Raw genomic sequence first — 19,225 nt, 5'->3', positions numbered from 1 at the left:
GGTAGTATTATATCACACTGTGAGTGTACAAATCGGTATAACCAGTTACAGTGAAGAAGACTTCAGTGATATTGATTTTTACATGGTGTAAATGTACAGTCTCTCTTGGTTGTTGAGATGAGTGGGCAACTTGGGAGCGGTGTCTGGTATATGCTGCGCAGCTGAGGAATAGGAGTACTAAAGATTGTATGCTCAAAAAACCATTGCAAAGACAGTGATAATGTTAAAAGATTATAGAGCCATCCTCTGGGTGAGGATGTAATACTGGGAGCTAGTATTAAAGATCCTGTGTTGGACCAGCATACAGCTGCTGTGAGAGTTTATTGATGCTGAAGACCTGTGTGCTCATGTGTGATTGAGGTAGTGATAGTAGCTTCTTGACGGGACGCCATCACCATACTTCAGGGAAGTATTGGATTATATTGTAAGTATTTGGGGAATTAGGCCAAGATACTGTACTTATTATATTTACAACTGGTAGTAATTGTTGGTGGTGCAGTCAGATCAATATTGCAAATTTCCACACCTCTTTTGACAGTCAAAGCTTTGTCTTATGTACAGAGTTTCTTACGAGAAACGCAAAGAACTTACAAATACAAAAGTAAAAGTAAATACACACACATACATATACATGCATATTATCTGTAACTATATATATATATATTGTTATGACCTGGCACAAAATCACTTAGCAAAAAAACTGCACAAGAGAACACTTAGCAAATCTGGTTTAAATTAAGATAAACTATTTATTTAAAACAAAACAGGGAAAATAACACAAAAACAAACCAATGCGAAAAATGGGATTTTTCAAAGAAAATTATGGAGATGTGGAAGCAAGATGGGAACAAAGAAAACAGACAATATCTCACTCCTCAAATAAACAAACAAACAAAAAAAAACAACAATGTCACATATAGGCTATAAAATCTGCAGTACATACACTGTAAACCCTAATAAGTTGAGAGTACTCAAATGATTTGAGGAAAGTGATTCCCTCAGTTCGTTTGAGTAATGGAAAATTGACAACTCGATTTATTGAGTTAACCAAATGTGGTCTCTTCATTGAATTAACTTAAATGTTTAAGTACAAATAACTTAAAAGGGCTAATAGACAAAACTTCCCAAATTTTCAGCTTATATATTCTTTACTTGTATTAAATAATTTATAAATCATTAAAACAAGTTGTTTTTTCCCAAATCAACCACTTTATTAGGATTATACTGCATTTACATTTCATTGCTTATAACAGTAAGCCCACATTTTTAAAAGACATGAACAACAAAATCATGAGCTCATTTTAACAGCAAACTCCTATTTTCATCTGTAAGATCACATTCAGTCATTTTTAAGACATGAACAAAATCATAAGCTCACATTTTTAGAAAACCTGAACTCATTTTTAACAGAAAAGGTATTTTTAAGTGCAAGCTCACATTTTTAAAAGACGCACAAACAAAGAAATAGCAAATTTTTAACAGTAAACTCACATTTTTAAAAGACATGAACATAAGCTATTGTTTTAACGGTAAACTGTTTTTAGATGTAAACCTATTATTTATTATAACATTTTAAAAGACACATTAACAACCAAATGGTTAGCTTATTTTTATCTAGACATTTTGTCACATTTTTAGAAGAGACAAAACTGTAAACTCATATTTTTGGTTTGAGATTTTCCAGTTCCTTGTGTGTTATAAATACCATGGTATTAATCTGGACCTACCACAGTGTTTTGTACGGTAGGTTTGTTGTCATTCCACAGAATTGTGCAACAAATTTGAGTGTCCTGTCATTGAATGTGAACAAACTACATTCTCTGCAAGTAAAAGGTTAGAGAAAAAGGAAAAAAGACAAGTTTCCACTTTGCTGGTAAAAGTCTTACTGACTTTTTAAATGTTAAAATGTTTTTAATTTCCAATGTAAAGGTCTTTTTTTTTTTTTAAATCTCAGCTGACAAGAAAAGCACAAAACAGAAAGAGACCCCCCCCCATGCTGTATCTTAAGTGTTTTTTTTTTTTTTTTTTTTATGAAAATGCATGTGCTGATCTTGTTTATCCATTTTAATGGAACAGCTGGTTAGCCAAGGATTGTATCTTAGGCTGCAGGTCTTTCTGCCCCATGGAAAGGAGAATGCGTTGAATAAATTCAAATGTGTACTTCAGTGACTTTGGGTAATTTAAGTGTAACGCATAAATTAGTCCAAACAGAAGGCACATTGATTCAGAAAGGTCACGTAGATTGTCCATCACCACTTTTCCCTCAATTACTATCCCAAATGAGGAGAGAGGCAAATGCAGAGAGTTGAGAGGCTGAAGAGTAGTCCCATCTTCAACTATTACAATCCCCACTGGAACGTCAAGATCATCGGACATCTAGTGAAGATAAATAAACATTATCAAATTAAAGTTAATTCACATGGTTGCAAGCTCATGTACATTTCAAACAGTGCAACTTAAACTTAGGGACAGATCACCCAAAAATGAAAATTCTGTCATTACTCACCCTCATGTCGTTCCACACCCCTAACACCTTCGTTCATATTTCAAACTAGGGCTGCACGATTAATCGCACGATGTTGTGAGGCACGCTATGTGTATTATAATATGTGTATTATTTGCCGCTCCAGCTGAACGCACGTGATGGCGCTTTACTACTAATCAATGTACCGGCTTCATTGACTAAGTGCGCCTCACAACATCGTGCGATTAATCGTGCAGCCCTATTTCAAACAAAAATGAAGATATTTTTAATGAAATCCAAGAGTTTTCCGTTTCTTCTGAGATCCAATGTAATATTTTCAAGGTCCAGAATTATAGGGAAGACATTAAATAAAATAATTTAAAAAAAAACCATGTGACTTCAGTAGTTTAAACTCAATTTTATAAAGCAGCCCAAATGTTTAGAGCAAAAAAATTAAAATTTACCACTTTATTTACAAAATAATATTATTCAAGGCCTGTTCACAGTTCAGATCTTGCATGAACACAAAACACATGCACTGTGATACTCTCGTGTACACGCATTGCAGATTTGTATTTTTAATAGTTTGTTTTGTGGAAACAAAGCATGCGTGTTGCTTTATAAAATGTAGGTTACACCACTGGAGCCACATGTAAATATGTACTTTAATGTCTTTCTTTCCTTTTGTCCCTCTTGAATATTGTTAAAATATCTTCATGTGTGTTCCAAAGAGGAACATAAGTCTTATGGATGTGGATGACGTGAGGGTGAGTAATCAATGAAAAAATTCTAATTTTTGGGTGAAATAACCCATCCGATTAAAATAGTGAGTGACAGAGTGTGTGTGTGTGTTATATATATATCTTTTTGAAAAAAAATTTCTACATGGAATACTTACCAAACATGTCTTGAAGAAAGCAGGGGAGTCATCTCCAAACACAAGAGGTAGTCCTTGGAGCACAAGAGTTCGAACCTCAGTTGGCTCTGACAACTTGTGTGGAGAAAAAATTTAAATTATATTAAATCCAACCACTTGCTATTAATACATTGTTTCTTAATACACTTGCTATTAATACATTGTCTCCCACGCTTTAATGAGATTCAAATGGAACATATATGCTTGCTTCGTTCGAAACGAGCTGATATGTTCCATTTGAAGCGGTGTGTGACGCTGTATGCCTTGGCGTAGCGCAAATATGTGAATAACGTTAAACGTTCCGAAGTGTAGTAAACTTCAACGGATTTCCCCTGCTGTGAACACTATGCAGGGACCATGTCAATCAGAACAGTTAATGCACGGAGCTCACTTCTAACAAGCTGCTTCTCTGACTCAGGTGTGTTAACTAAGAGAGACATGCAAAATATGCGGGTGGGGGATTCGAATTAACGAATTAATTCAACCTCGCATTGCTCTCCTCTTAAAACCTTTAGGCGGGAACAGGTCTGCGGTTTTTAGTAAACACGATTGGCCAAAGATATTCCTAAAACTACAACGTCTTCAAGCGGCAACACAATTTTACACCAAAAGAATAAAGTATATAATCTCACAAATAATACACAGGGACATATCAGTGAGCATGGGAGTAAATTATACTCGAAGTTAGAGCCACGGTAGCAGCATGTTTATTGTAAATTCACAAAAACGGTGTATAAAACATTGGTTTGGTTTCTCACAGAAACTTCATATTAACCTAAACGCATTTAACGTTATACCTTGTCCATCCGTATGAAATAAAACCTTTTACAGACAATAAACCAAAACGTGCAGACGTGTTAAACATTAACTGACCAGTGTAATCCATGGGCTTTCATAACTGCTCCATCCCTGTCACCGCCTGCTTCACGACCGCCTGCCTGCAAGTGCCGCTGGGGGAGGAAAACGGTTAGGCGGGAAATTCAAATGTTCTTACAGAAAATTAGAAACTCAGGTGTGTTTATAACTACAAAATAAAACCTTTTACAGACAATAAACCAAAATGTACAGGCGTGTTAAACATTAACTTACCAGCGTAATCCATGGGCCTTTATCACGACTCCATGCGTGTCCCCGCCTGCTTCATAATCGCCTGCCAGCAAGTGCAGCTGGGGGAAGAAACCAAAAAAATTAAACGGGAAATTAAAATGTTCTTACAGAAAGTTAGTAACTCAGGCGTGTTTATAACTACAAAATACTCCAAAAATAAAACGGCAACCAAGCGAATTTTACCATTAGCCTACCTGTGTAACGTCACTCTAATGAATGTTTTAGGACGACTCTCTTCCCACCTGCTTTACCGCCAGCGTACTTGTGCTGCTACTAGAGTGAAACGAAAAACGTAACATTAGAATAAGGTATAAATCAATTAAGAAAAATGTATATGAGCGTTTAAATCTCTACTTACTAATTTAACTTTTGTCTTTCTTCTGTCAGATGGTTTCTGCTAGTGCCTCTGTCCTGCTGCTGCTTCAGCAAAATTCAGCACAAGACAAAAAAACAAAAAAATCCCGCCTTGTATCATAGTAATTTATATCGACCAATCAGCGCAGTTGTCAAAGCAGAATTTCAAGCGCGACCAATCATTTTAAACAGAGACATTGTGAAACGTTTAAATGAATTAAAATGTTGAGTTCAGAGAACTTAAAATATTAATTAAAACGTTTTTGCTGCCAAATGAGTAAGTTAAACACACCTGTTTAAGTTTTGATGCCAAAACTTAGTACTTTAAGTAATGTCAAGTTACATTAACTTAATTTCTTTATTAATGACAACAGTGGGGTTTACAGTGTATATACATACAAGGAATAAATACTTGACATATATTTAATTTAGTTAACTGATAGACAAGGGGGGAAAAAATGTGCGACACGTAATGTAGCCTATATTTGCTGAGTTTTAGTTCGGTTTTGTGACAAAAAGGAAACTCTAACGGCAGAAAGACACATCCTATTGTTTAAGTTGATTTTGCTGGTATGAGCAAAGTTGAAGTAATTGCATCGGTGCACACAAACACAAAACATATCAGTTTCAGGCTTCCAGCACTGCTAACTTGACAGCGCAGTTGGTACTTTATCAAAATAAAACAGTGAACCAAACATCAGCGCCCACCTCACTGTGTCAATTTACATAATAAATAATAGTTTAGCATTTGGATACATCGCAAATATGGAAATATTATGGAATATTTGGATTTTTGCAGAATGAGATAGGATACATGAGCACAAATTTCGCAAAGAGTTGAATACAAGTTGAATACAAATGCGCAACTCACAGCATTCGCTGTTCTTCTGCTGGCGGTTATCAAACACCGTAGCGTTACTGTGGGCGCCCCCTTCTGGATTGAGGGAGAATTGCCTGTATTCGTTGTAAGGCCTCATGCACTGAACCGAGATGTCTGTACCGTGACGGTTTGGTATGAATACATGTACGTTCATATACATTTATGAAGAGTTCAGATACAAAAGCCTCTAAATCCATGTGAAGAATTTCTTTAAACTTAGCATTTCTTTCTGGCTACTTTGTATAGTTTTCTATGTAAGTACTGGTACTTCTGATTGGGCTGAGGCTGGAATTTAACGAGTTTGAAGTAAAGTATTTGATGGACGTTTACTATGTGTCAGGAGCATTATCTCATGTTTTATTTAGTATCATTAAGTATCATTAACAGTATCATTACATTATCAGATTTGAATCTGTGCACATAATGATTTTATTTTCATTTTACACTTTCAGTTGTAAAAAAAAAGAAAGATATTTAAAGATATGTAAAGTCGGCAACACCACAGCTCCAAAGATATGAACAATGTATTTAAAATAAAACTTTCACATAGCGTGTGACATTTCGAGCATGCAGGCTCTTCATCAGATTTCAGTTTATATCATTTGATATATTTAAGTGCTAAATTACACTCACAGTCATGATTATCAATATTTTTAATTGTTTCATTATGGATTAGTTTAATCCAAACATCATGATGAAGGCCTTATCCTATGGATTTATATCTAGCCAATCCACCTTATTTGAGCAGTCATTAGCCTCGTCTCCCTTCTCTGTTTCACCTGTAAAAAAAAAGTAAAATACCATTCAGATAAATAAAAAACCAACATACACACTCAACATTACTCATGTACATGTATGTTTCTATTAATGCTGAATTATTTAATTTGAAGGTCTAATCCTTTTCCACCTGTATACATTAGGAATAATTTTTAAATAGTAATGTACAAGAGCTATAATAACTTTAGATTTGTTAAAGCAGTGCTATTTAAAGCTGTAGTAGATGTTTAGCAATATCTCATTACAAAATTACAATCACACATATGCATTTATAAGAGTGCTATAGTCACAACCTTCTGAGGATTCCTCATCTGATGGTGACTCTTCTTGCTCCGTTGATTCCACAGGTTCCTCTTGAGCTGCATTAATAAGAGTTCTATAGTGAGAACCTTCTGAGGATTCCTCATCTGTTGGTGATTCTTCTTGTTCTGTTGATTTCACAGGTTTCTCTTGAGCTGCATTTATAAGAGTGCTATAGTGAGAACCTTCTGAGGATTCCTCATCTGATAGTGACTCTTCTTGCTCCGTTGATTCCACAGGTTCCTCTTGAGCTGCATTTATAAGAGTGCTATAGCACGAACCTTCTGAGGATTCCTCATCTGATGGTGACTCTTCTTGTAAGGTTGATTCCACAGGTTCCTCTTGAGCTGCATTTATAAGAGTGCTATAGCACGAACCTTCTGAGGATTCCTCATCTGATGGTGACTCTTCTTGTAAGGTTGATTCCACAGGTTCCTCTTGAGCTGCATTTATATTAGTACTATAGCAAGAACCTTCTGAGGATTCCTCATCTGATAGTGACTCTACTTGCTCCGTTGATTCCACAGGTTCCTCTTGAGCTGCATTAATAAGAGTGCTATAGTGAGAACCTTCTGAGGATTCCTCATCTGATGGTGACTCTTCTTGTAAGGTTGATTCCACAGGATCCTCTTGAGCTGCATTTATATTAGTACTATAGCAAGACCCTTCTAAGGATTCATCATCTGTTGGTGATTCTTCTTGTTCTGTTGATTTCACAGGTTTCTCTTGAGCTGCATTTATAAGAGTGCTATAGTGAGAACCTTCTGAGGATTCCTCATCTGATGGTGACTCTTCTTGTTCCGTTGATTCCACAGGTTCCTCTTGAGCTGCATTTATATTAGTACTATAGCAAGACCCTTCTAAGGATTCATCATCTGATGGTGACTCTTCTTGCTCTGTTGATTCCACAGGTTCCTCTTGAGCTGCATTTATAACAGTACTATAGCAAGAATCTTCTGAGAATTCCTCATCTGATTGTGACTCTTCTTGTTCTGTTGATTTCACAGGTTTCTCTTGAGCTTTAGAACGAGTTAACCATCCACCAATACTACTGATGATATTAGCACCAGTGCTCCAGCTGAACCAATGTTCATTCTCCATGCTATAAGGAGGAACCAGAATAGAACAACACTAGTTATTCGAACAAGTTACAAATTTGCTGCAGTTGCTATATTTCAACTAATTTGAGTACAGAATGTAATAGACTTTAACAAACATTGCATTTCTGTTATCAAATTAGTTACTGATTTTACATAATTTGGCATATACAGTACACAAACAATATGAAACATTAACCAATATAAATTTCCATTTTTTGTCTGTTTGTGATTGTTTAACTACAACATAAGGATGTTTACTCACCACAGATTACAGCTTGAGTCTCGTAGCATGTCAATGAGCTGCTTTTTGGAGTATCCTATGTTATTTTTACTCAGATCCAGTTCTTTTAAAAATTCTAATGCTTTTGTATTGGCCAAAGACTGAGTTAAATGCGCAACATCTGTAATGCCACAGTCATTTAGACTAGAAAGAGAGGAATTAATATTATTTTTATGTTTCATGTTTGCCTTTTCTCAGCAAAATTTTGGAGAGAAAAAAAACAGTCATCTACACTGCCAAATGGTTTAAAATACAAAGATAAAAGGGCAGATTCACTCTACATTCACTCTACTTCAAGTTAATACATATTTTCCAGAAATATGGGAGATATTGAATAAATGTGTTCTAGTTAAAATTGCACTATTGAAGTGATTTTAAGCATTGTGATTTTTGTATGGGAATATTCCTCACCTTAATCTCTTCAGTTTACAGCGTGGATTATTCAGTATTCCACACAAGATCTCCAGTCCTTTGTTTTCTATTTTATTCTGACTAAGGTCCAGCTCTCTCAGGTGTGAAAGGTTTAAACACAGCGATGGAGTCAGGATGACACACTGTTTCTCTGTAATTCTGCATCCACACAGACTGAACACAGAAAGAGAAAAAACAATGAATCAGATCCATGTTCAGTTCATGTGCGAGTTCAGTTTATCCTGACTAAACACAATACAGTCAATAATATACGAACATGGAACCTTAAATAGAATAGAACCACAAACCAATCTAAAACTAGGATTTGAGAATACTAGTTACAATCAACAAGTCTGGAGCATATTTAGTTGGACAAAAATGCTTGTGAATTGCAGCTGAATGTCAGAGCTGCCTAACTTTTTCAATGTTGTTTCATTAAGCAATTGTTTTCAGTGAGTCAAAACAACAGTATAAAACAGTTGCCTCCTCAAAGACATTTACGGATACACTTTTTTTTTTTTTTTTATGCCATTATTTTAAGAGGGGTTGAGTTTAGTAATGTTTGTTCTGTTAAAATTAGAGATCGATCGGCCAGGGATCGGAATTAGCCGGTTTTGCATTTTGATGTCACACTTACGGCGACTGATAATGTATTTATGTTATGACAGATGAATCAAATGTCAACACAACTGCAATGTAACACTGATTTTATACAATAAATTTCGTTGCAGATAATAGTTCCAATCAAAGCCACAGCAGAACTGCTGCATGTCTCCGAGCAACACAGCGGTGTTTCGTTAATGAATCCATGTTTTTGAATGATTCAGAAACCATAAAGAAACCATCCATAAAGACGAAATGACTCACGCATTAAAAAAGTCTTTTGCCGCCACCTACTGGTGGTTTGGTTTCATATGTAAAAGTATCATTGCATTTTTTACAACATTTCTTATTTGTATGTTTACAAAATATTTAAAACATGAATTTTATAAAATTAGATATGCATTTGAAATTTTGCCGTATACATGCATTTATAGAGCATTTAGCTTATATCTATAATTTAGTCTAGATTTGTTTTTTTGTTTTTTGTTATGTAAATTTTTTGGTATTGGTATATATTTTTTTTGTATACTGTCAACTCTACTAACTCTACTCTACTCTACAAAGAACATTTAAATCGGTACAAAATGGTATCGACAGGTCACAAACTCTAAAACCTGCTGGGTTAAATACAACCCAGCACTGGGTAAAATATGGACAAACTACAAAATATGGTTGTTTTGACCCAGCGTTTGGGTTACTACCCACAAGGTTGGGTTAAACATTTAACCCAACCGCTGGGTCAAAACAACCCAATCGCTGGGTATGTCCATATTTTACCCAGCGCTAGGTTGTTTTTAACGCAGTTTTTAGAGTCCACTTACAAAAAAAAAAAAAAAAAAAAAAAGGCAGGAAATCGGAATTGGCCAAGAAAAATACAATCAGTGCATCTCTAGTTAAAATGAATGGTAAAAACATGGTAAAAAAATATGGTGGTCTCTAAAAATGTGCTTGCTTGCAAAGCAATACCAAGAGTGCATTTCTTAAAACCAGCTCAAACACAATTAATACAAACCCACCTTATGGACCTATATGTGTAACGAGCGGAGTAAGTACAATGGAGTTAGGGATCCAAATGCAAGGCTTTATTTACAGACGTAGTCAAGACAGGCAGAGTCGAACACCAGCAAACGGTATCATCAAAGAATAATCCAAAATAGTGATGGGTCATTCTTGAACGATGCGTTTATTTTGAACGAATCTTTAACGTGACTCAGGAAGAGCAAGCCGTCTCGGGGAGTGATTCGTTAAGTCGCGCATGCGCAACATCCTATTAGGTCCTGTACTGGAATTAGTTCACCTGTATCGAGTCTTTGGGTTTTTCGAGTTGTTCATTCATCTTATGGGGCTGTCACGCGATACGGATTTTGCTAAAATGAACGAAATGACTCGAAAAAAATTTGTTCATTTTGCTAAACAAGACTCAAAGGTCAGAGTCGGTAAAATGATCCAAACTTCCCATCTCTAATCCAAAAGCGTAATCCAAAAAACAGCCAAGGGTCAGGGCAGACAGCGAATGATCATAAAACTAAGAAACAGTCCAGGGTCAGAAACACAGGGAAACAATGAAACACAGGAAGGTACACACAGGAACTAGGAAACGGCTATTCAATAATCAGCAAACTTAAACACTGAACAAACAGCTTATATAGAAGACCAGGAGAACACATGACAAAACCAACCAATGAGAACAAGACACATATCAACATGGAACCAATCAGGACATGACACATGGACAAGGGTAGCACATGAGATGATCACATGAGGGGCAAGGGACACATGGGAAATGGAGTCCAAGAAGCAAAGGCAAGAGTCAGGGGAGGAGTGCCCTCCAGTGGAGATCACAGGCACTCCAGCAGGCAATCGTGACCGTATGTTTGTGCATGCTATTTCTATCTACATTTTTTTTTTTTTTGTAAAATGTATAAACATGTTAGTATGAACATGAATCGTGATTGGAATGCCAAATGCACACAATTTCATGCATATGCATACTTAGTGAATGAGACCCACTGTTTCTCCACATGTAACTTGCAGTTATGCAATGCATGTGTCTGGAGGTTAGCTAATGACGTTAGCTAATCTAACTTTAAATATTTGTTAAATTGATATTTTTCTCATCCTCAATTAATGAAAGCATTTCATATACATTTTAACACCTTACCGCTATATCACTCTTGTAATTGATTTACAGACAGGAGAAAAGAGCACACCTGCTTGGTTTAAATAGCACACCTACCTGCTTGGAAAATCGTGACATAACTACAGAAGATTTGGCCATCTAGTGTTTGAGGCACAAAACCCCTCTTTGACTAAAAGTGCCATCAGTGTTGCAGAAACCATGTAACTCTGTCAGAATAATCTATTGTCATTCATGTTTCAAGTTTTTATCTTTGTCACTTCTGCCTCATTTTGCAGCAGTTTTGTCAGATTTCAGCATGTGAAACGTTACACTGACAAACATACTGAACCATTACTCCATTAGCTTATAGTACTTGTGAATCTTTCTTCAGACGTGGAAATATCAGATGACAATGTGCTCCTGTTGTGTTAGAATAAATGACTTAATACTAAAATTTAATCAGATAACTGCCGTAAAGTGAAATGTTACTAACTGTAGTTTTTCCAGCTTGCATTGTGAGCTGCCTAGTAGAAGCCCAAGCATTTCAACAACAGAGTCTCCTAGTTGATTCCCACTGAGGTTCAGTTCTCTCAGGTGTGATGGGTTTGATTTCAGAGCTGAAATCAGGATGAGACACAGTTTCTCTGTAATACTGCATCCACACAGACTGAAAATAGAAAGAGAAAGTTCATGCATGAGTTAAATTCATCATGAGTAAATGTCATACAATCACTACACTATACAGCAGAACATGGAAACCTAATTATAGAACTATAAACCAATGCAGGAGGGTAACTTAACTAGGTTTTGAGGATACTAGTTACAATATAAGTCTGGAGCATTTTCACGCTCATAAAAAGTAAATAACACACTTATTGAATTATAAATGTAGATTAAAATGTAGAATTAACATTTGTTACAATAATCAACATGTTAATTTGAAAAAAAGGAGAAAGAAAATATTGTGCAATTTAAAGCATTTATTTCTGTGGTTTACTACACAAAATACAAATTTTGCTTCAAAGTTTAATTATTTTATACTGATACACACTAAAACAGTCCAATACACTCTTAAAAATTAAGATACACTGTAAAAAATAAAAAATAAAAAAACACACAATTTGTTGAGTCAGCTTAAAATAATTTCTTACCCTGCTGCCTTAAAATTTTAAGTTCAGTCAACTAAATAAGTTTAGTCAACTAGAAATGTTAAGTTGTACTAAGTAACAACTTAGATATTTGTGTTTGCTAAACCTAACAGATGGGTAAGTAACCCAGCTGCCTTAAAATTTTAAGTTGATTTTAACTCAAATATCACTTAGTTGTCACTTAGTATAATTTAACATTTCAGGTTGAATAAGCTTTTTTTGAGTTGACTGAACTTAAAATTTTAAGGCAGCCATGTAACAAATTATTTTAAGTTGACTCAACATTTTTTTTTTACAGTGTACTTTGTGATGCCATAGAAGAACCTCTTTTTTGTTTAAATGGTTCCATAAAGAACCTTTAACATCCGAAGAACCTTTCTGTTTCACAAAAGGTTCTTTGTGCCGAAAGAAGGTTCTTCAGATTTTAAAAAAGGTAAGAAAGAAAGAACTTTTGACTGAAAGGTTCTTTATGGAACCAAAAATGGTTCTTCTATGCCATCGCTGTGAAAAACCTTTTAAAGCACCTTTATTTTTAAGAGTGTAGCTAAAAGCATAATGAACATTCATCACCCTGTAAGTGATGTACAGCATAATGATACTAACTCTAGTTTCTCCAGCTTGCATTGTGGGTTCATCAGTACATCACTGAGGTTTGTTACTCCCAACTGTCCTAATTTATTCCCACGTAATGCCAGCTCTCTCAGGAGTGATGGGTTTGGTTTCAGAGCTAAAGCCAGAGCAGAACAATCTTCATCTGTCAGGTAACAGTGTTCAAACCTACATTTGGAGAAATGAGACAAACAAACTATTCTGTTTCATTCAAATACCAACACTTTTATTAATCGATATTCACACATGTATAGCTGCTATGCGCAAGTTGATAAGCAAAGCATGCAGAGTGGATTGATCGAGCACCAGCACAGACATACAAGCTTCTCGAGCGCACTTCTCTTTTGCACATATTACTGGAAAATTTGTAGTTTGTACAATGCACCTATCACTACTTGATGGTGAGGACAGTGGTCCTCCAGTACTGAGTTTGGTGGCCCCTGATCTAATTCCTGTGCTATTAAATGAAAGACAAAATACGATAGAACTAGAAAAAGCAGTGAAAGCTCAAACAATACATTTTAACAGGCATAATTAAGTGTGAAAATAACTGAATGAAAACTTCTATTTGCTAATTAAAAAATAAAAATACAAATACAAATAATGAAATGGTAATCTTTTTTTTTTTTTTTTTTCTGCAAAAAGTGGTATCAGTGCATACATAACCCTTACTTCACCAGATCACAAAATACTCAGGCTCATCATGAGATACTGAATATTAAGTTTTTCCTTACCTCAGTCTCTCCAGTTTACAGTGGAAATCATTCAGGAGATTACATATGTGCCTTACTCCTGTGCTCTTTATTTTATTTCTACTGAGGTTTAGTTCTCTCAGGTGTGATGGGTTCAATTTCAGAGCTGAAGACAGGACATGGCACTGTTTCTCTGTAATACTGCATCCACACAGACTGAAGACAGAAAGAGAAAAGGCAATGTTGAGCCCCCCAGAAAATCGTTCTGTAAAGTAATTTTTTACTCACAACTGTCATAATTCACTCTAGTGTGATAAATCAATGTTCCTTTGGCTAAACAATTACAAGTCAGTATATATGAAGAGTTCAGATGCAAAAGCCTTTAAATCCATCTGATGTATTTCTTTAAAATGAGCATTTCTTTTTAGGTTTTGCATCTGAACTCTTCATATGTTCTCTCTCTACAGTAACTGTTTAATTTTAATACTTCACATAATTGAGACTGTGATGTTGAGAGAAAAACACATTTGGTTTAAAAAAATGTGAAAATATTATTGTCAAGTACAGTAACATTGCTATTAAAATATAACATTTTAAAATGATGTGCAATACTCACGTCAGTGTGTTGAGTGTACAGTGTTTATCCTGCAGCAGAGCAGCGATCTGTTTCACTCGTGTGTCTCCTAGTTCACGGTCACATAGATTCAGCTTTCTCAGGAGTAACGGGTTTTTACCCACAACTTCATTCACATACTGACAGGCTTCATCTGCAGTAGGACTTTTCAAAAACCTGCAAAAGTTGACACACAATTCAATTTAATTCCTTTGCCTTTTAAAATATGTTTAGATGAAAATCATTGTTATTGTTCTTAATAAAAAGCTCTACTTTCAGCACTTTTATTTTGAACAAATAAATACACATAATAATAACTTTGTCTTTTTGACATTCAAATATTTATTTTAAAGAAACATGACAAAGTGTAAATGTCAAGAGGAGCAGAAGGGCATCAGATCACAAGATCTTGATTTTTAGTACAAGTATGGACAATGCAGTTGGTGTTTTGAATGGTCTCAAGATGTTCCTGGACTCCACACATTTGTGAAGACCTGGTTAGTCATAGATCTGCCATAGAGCGATATAGTGTTGGGAATCTGGGCTTGATGGAAATCAAACACCACACTACTCAATATCAGCACATTTGCAGATTACTCTATTGCTTAAATAACATTTTGTATATTTATTTTATTATTATTTCATCACCTCAGTTTTAGTCGACAGTATGGATCCTGTAGTAAATCATAGAGCTGCTTCACTCCTGCTTGTCCAGGATCATTTCCTGTGAGATCCAGCTCTATCAGGTGTGAAGGGTTTGATCTCAGAGCTGAAGCCAGAGCTTTATAACCTTCTTCAGTGATGCTGCAGTTTGAAAGTCTACAGAGAATAAATCCATAAATTACAATTAACATTTACAATTAACAATAATCATTACAATTAATAATTCAGCACACACACACACACACACACACACACACACACATATATATATATATATATATATATATATATATATATATATATATATACACATATATATTTTTTAAGAAAATCAAGATTTCTCTTCTCTTCGTTTGTTACTAAAATGTTCATTTCCCTGCATATTTTGGTCTATTGCATATTACATTTTATATATTTTCATATTTGCTATAAAATGTGTACGTTTATGGTATGTGCATATGAATATAAATATCTTGCTACTTGCTCTAGATTACTTGTTTTTTGCATCACTTGCATGGATAAAAACATTTAACTTAAAACTTGTAAATAAGCTCTTCAAATTTTACGCTAAGACAATGTGAATGAGGAGAATATTGCTGTTTGCAGTAAATGCGTTGCCCAGTTCGTGTCATTGGTATAGCCCGGTATGAATTTGCATCTTTAATTGACTTGGTATGTAATCTACTCGCACAAATAATTAAATTTGCTTTTGGTATGGACCAGTGTTGGGGAGTAACTACTTACCTGTGACAGAAATATGTAATTTAATTACAAAATAATGTAATTGTAATTAGTTACAGTTACTGAGAAAATGTGTAACTAAATTACATCTACTTTTGAAAATGTTAATGATTACAAAGGGGGTTATATCTGGATTTTTTCTCATTCACTCACACACACACACACAGATTTAATTGACTCATTTCATAAATTACATTGATTGCTCTAAAATGAGACATCAATGTTTGAAGAGTTTAGGAAACAGAATAGTACACATGCTTATTCAATAACTGTTTTATTTCCTATTCAGGTTATGCATATACTTTATTTTTTAAGATGAATTGTTTTTTTTTTTTTTTCCAAGGCATTGTTAGATGCCAGTGTTTTCTGTCATAACTATGCAAACATATGATTTCAAAACCAGTATCACAGCTATTAAACTATTTATTGTTATGATTTTAAATCTGTAAACCATAGAATGACCTCAAAGTAAATAAGAGGTGTTAAGTCTGAATTTGTGGTGGTTGTGCTTTAAATTAAATTACTACATGGCTCTGTGGAATGCTTGATTCTGATTAGTCAGTAATGACATTTCAAGATATGTTATTCCCCGATAACAACTGGTAACTTCAGTCGGTGCTATATGCTTGATAGTATTCATTGGTTGAAGCTTTGCATTTGGTTAGCTAATAAAATATTAAACCTCAATCCAATATTATGTGTACAATTTCTTAATTCTGTCATCCTGGTGTCGTGTACTTGTTCTATTGTTTCCTACAAACAGAGTGGCTGCCATTTTGTGGACTGTAATTGATTTTAAGTTAACTAACAAGTACTGTAGGTACTAGTACTTGTAAAGTTGTATGAGTGCACTGTATCCCTTAAATGTCTGTGTAGTTTGAACTTGCCGCTTGCTAGCAGCTGATTTCTTCATGGAAGCTTTCCGTTCAAATACTTCAACTCAGATCAGTGTTTTGTGTAGATTTTTTTTTTTTTTTTTTCTTTTGTGGCAAGCAGCTGTGTAATAAGTGTGATAATATACATCCAGCCAGTTGTTATTGCAAAATAAAGATGTATATTATCCTTTACTTATTACAATCTTAATTCAAGTGATAAAGGATTTTGAAAGTCTGACAGTAATCAGTGCTGAATGCTACTGTAAGGTTAACCCTACCTGCATTAAATGTTTCAGAATGATTAATGGTTGAAAATATTAGAAATTTAGAAAAGTAATCAAAAAGTAATTAAATGTAATAAGTTACATTACTTTAATAAAGTAATCAAAATGCTACACTACTTAATACATTTTAAACAGAGTAACTTCTAATCTGTAACTTGGTAACCTGGACACACCAGGCTTAATGGTAGCATAAGGGGTCTAAAATACATCCGATTTGTATGTTTCAACATCATTCAAAACATACAAAAATATAAATCAAGCATAGCGTTAGTTCTGGCAGTTATTGCTGCTCTCCCTGCTCTTATCAATGCTAGGCTGCATGGATGCGCATGGAGTTCTGGAGTTCAATCCAAACTGTATGCTAATTGTCAATCATCTTTGATGATAGTGGTTCTGACAAAAATGTATATTTTGTGCTTGTAACCATTACGTACTAATACCTACATATAAACAATGAGTCCAGGCTGGAAACCACTACTACAATATTTGTAATAAGGTATTTGGACATGCATTAAATCAAATATCATTGTTCACATTGTGTGTGCATTGCGCAGTGGCAGAAAAAAATATTTTTTCTTGAATGGAATACCTGTGAATGGACACAGTTACACGCAATTGCAAAATTATACACTTGATTACATTTTGAAGAACAGATAGTCAATGTGCATTTGACTTATTCAAAAGTAGTCATGAGCAAGAGCAATAACACAACAGCAACAAAAATGTATTCTTCAAATTTTCCCACTGCTGGAGGTAAGCAGATCGATTAAATATATGATATTCCAGTTACTGCTGTGGTGTTGAGTGTAGCTGATGGCGAAATGTACTCACTTGAGTATCTTAAGCTCACAGACAGGATTCTTCAGTCCCTCACAGATCTCTTTGACTCCTGAGTCCAGCAGACGGCTGTTGTTCAGGTTTATCTCTTTCAGGATGGTTTTGGAGGAGAGAACAGTACCTAGAACTGAACAGCTTTTCTCCATCAGCTCACAATTATTCAGCCTGAATACAAAAACAGCATTATTTATTATTCAGTGCATATTCAACACACATCAGATCAACAGGTCTTCATATCTGATGATACATGCAACTGGCAGTCTTTTATAATGATAAACAAAAAGTTATTCTCACATAATTTTCTCCACTTTGCTATGAGAGTCCGTCAAAAGAGCAGAGAGCTTCTCCCAATCCAGATCTCCTAATTTATGTTCACTCAGATCCAGTTCTTTCAGTAATAATGGACTTTCACCCAGAACTTCAGTGAAATACTCACACACTTCCTCTGCAGCAGGACTTTTCAAAAACCTACAGGAAGATAAGAATTTTAGATTAGATAATTATGTTACAATTCTTGCAGCTTCCATCTTGCATACATATATATGACTAATACAATTTTGGTCGACCAAGCCTTTTCTTGTTGACTAATGGTTAGTTGACTATTAGGGGACAGCCCTAGTTTTGTTGCATTTTCACTTAAAAATAATTGGAGACGAAATTTTAGGCTAGTGGAAATTTCATTTCTGTACTATGATAGTAATAAAAGGAAGAAGAAGAAGAAGAAGAAGAGTTAATTTTCCCAGAGATCATCCAATAATATATCATAATTATGTAATCATTCATGTTTTGCCTAATGGATAGAGAGTCGGGCTTGTAACCCAAAAGTCGCCAGTTCGATTCCCGCACCAGCAGGAATTGAAGGTGGGGATTGTGAATAAACAGCACTCTTTCCACCTTCAATACCATGCCCTTGAGCAAGGCACCGAACCCCCAATTGCTCCCCAGGCACTGGAGCAATGACTGCCCACTGCTCCTGGTGTGTTCACAGTGTGTGTGTGTAGTGTTTGTTCACTTCTCACTGTTGTGTGTGTGCACTTGTGATGAGTTAAATGCAGAGCACCAATTTCGAGTATGGGTCACCATACTTGACAATACGTCATGATTTTCACTTTCACTTTCATTTCACAAAGCTCATGTCAGACCCATGAAATACACTTGTGTGACTGAACAGAATTTCAATTCAAAATTGCTGGCACATTTTAGCCTTCACACAGAACACATCAGTGGCTTATTTTTAAAAACTTGAAAGCAATTATCACCTGATGGTCGTTAATTTACAGCATCCTTCCTGTAGTAAATCACTGAGCTCCTTCACTCCTGATTGTCCAGGATCATTTCCTGTGAGATCCAGCTCTATCAGGTGTGAAGGGTTTGATCTTAGAGCTAAAGCCAGAGCTTTATAACCTTCTTTAGTGATGCTGCAGTTTGAAAGTCTGTACATATATATAAAAC

General features: G+C 35.2%; 1 protein-coding gene and 1 long non-coding RNA gene across 27 annotated transcripts in view; both read right to left on the bottom strand.

Moving 5' to 3' along the window:
- Positions 1-932: 932 nt before the first annotated feature.
- LOC127160611 (uncharacterized) lies at positions 933-4,664 on the bottom strand. The gene is made up of 4 exons (XR_007826800.1): positions 4,470-4,664; positions 4,254-4,330; positions 3,363-3,455; positions 933-2,376 (listed from the first exon to the last, which is right to left on the bottom strand). It is a non-coding gene; the product is annotated as an uncharacterized LOC127160611 (long non-coding RNA).
- Positions 4,665-5,170: 506 nt separating this feature from the next.
- The window catches only part of LOC127160609 (protein NLRC5-like), a 45,169-nt gene continuing 31,114 nt past the window's right edge, over positions 5,171-19,225 (bottom strand). For 11 of the 26 annotated variants that reach the window (XM_051103253.1, XM_051103258.1, XM_051103262.1 and 8 more), the window contains 12 exons: positions 19,033-19,206; positions 18,068-18,241; positions 17,768-17,938; positions 15,022-15,192; positions 14,377-14,550; positions 13,803-13,976; positions 13,063-13,236; positions 11,805-11,978; positions 8,590-8,763; positions 8,161-8,322; positions 6,792-7,900; positions 5,171-6,500 (listed from right to left, as the gene is read on the bottom strand). In XM_051103253.1, coding sequence (XP_050959210.1) covers positions 6,430-6,500; positions 6,792-7,900; positions 8,161-8,322; positions 8,590-8,763; positions 11,805-11,978; positions 13,063-13,236; positions 13,803-13,976; positions 14,377-14,550; positions 15,022-15,192; positions 17,768-17,938; positions 18,068-18,241; positions 19,033-19,206 — 2,902 coding nt within the window. In that variant the 3' untranslated portion in view covers positions 5,171-6,429. The remainder of the gene's footprint in view (positions 6,501-6,791; positions 7,901-8,160; positions 8,323-8,589; positions 8,764-11,804; positions 11,979-13,062; positions 13,237-13,802; positions 13,977-14,376; positions 14,551-15,021; positions 15,193-17,767; positions 17,939-18,067; positions 18,242-19,032; positions 19,207-19,225) is intronic. The other 15 variants (XM_051103245.1, XM_051103251.1, XM_051103260.1 and 12 more) reach the window with 15 other exon arrangements.

Source organism: Labeo rohita, unplaced genomic scaffold, assembly GCF_022985175.1.
Source record: "Labeo rohita strain BAU-BD-2019 unplaced genomic scaffold, IGBB_LRoh.1.0 scaffold_401, whole genome shotgun sequence".
Classification (NCBI taxonomy): domain Eukaryota; kingdom Metazoa; phylum Chordata; class Actinopteri; order Cypriniformes; family Cyprinidae; genus Labeo; species Labeo rohita.
Note: the sequence above shows the minus strand (reverse complement) of the source record. Positions and strands in the feature narration are given on the sequence as shown.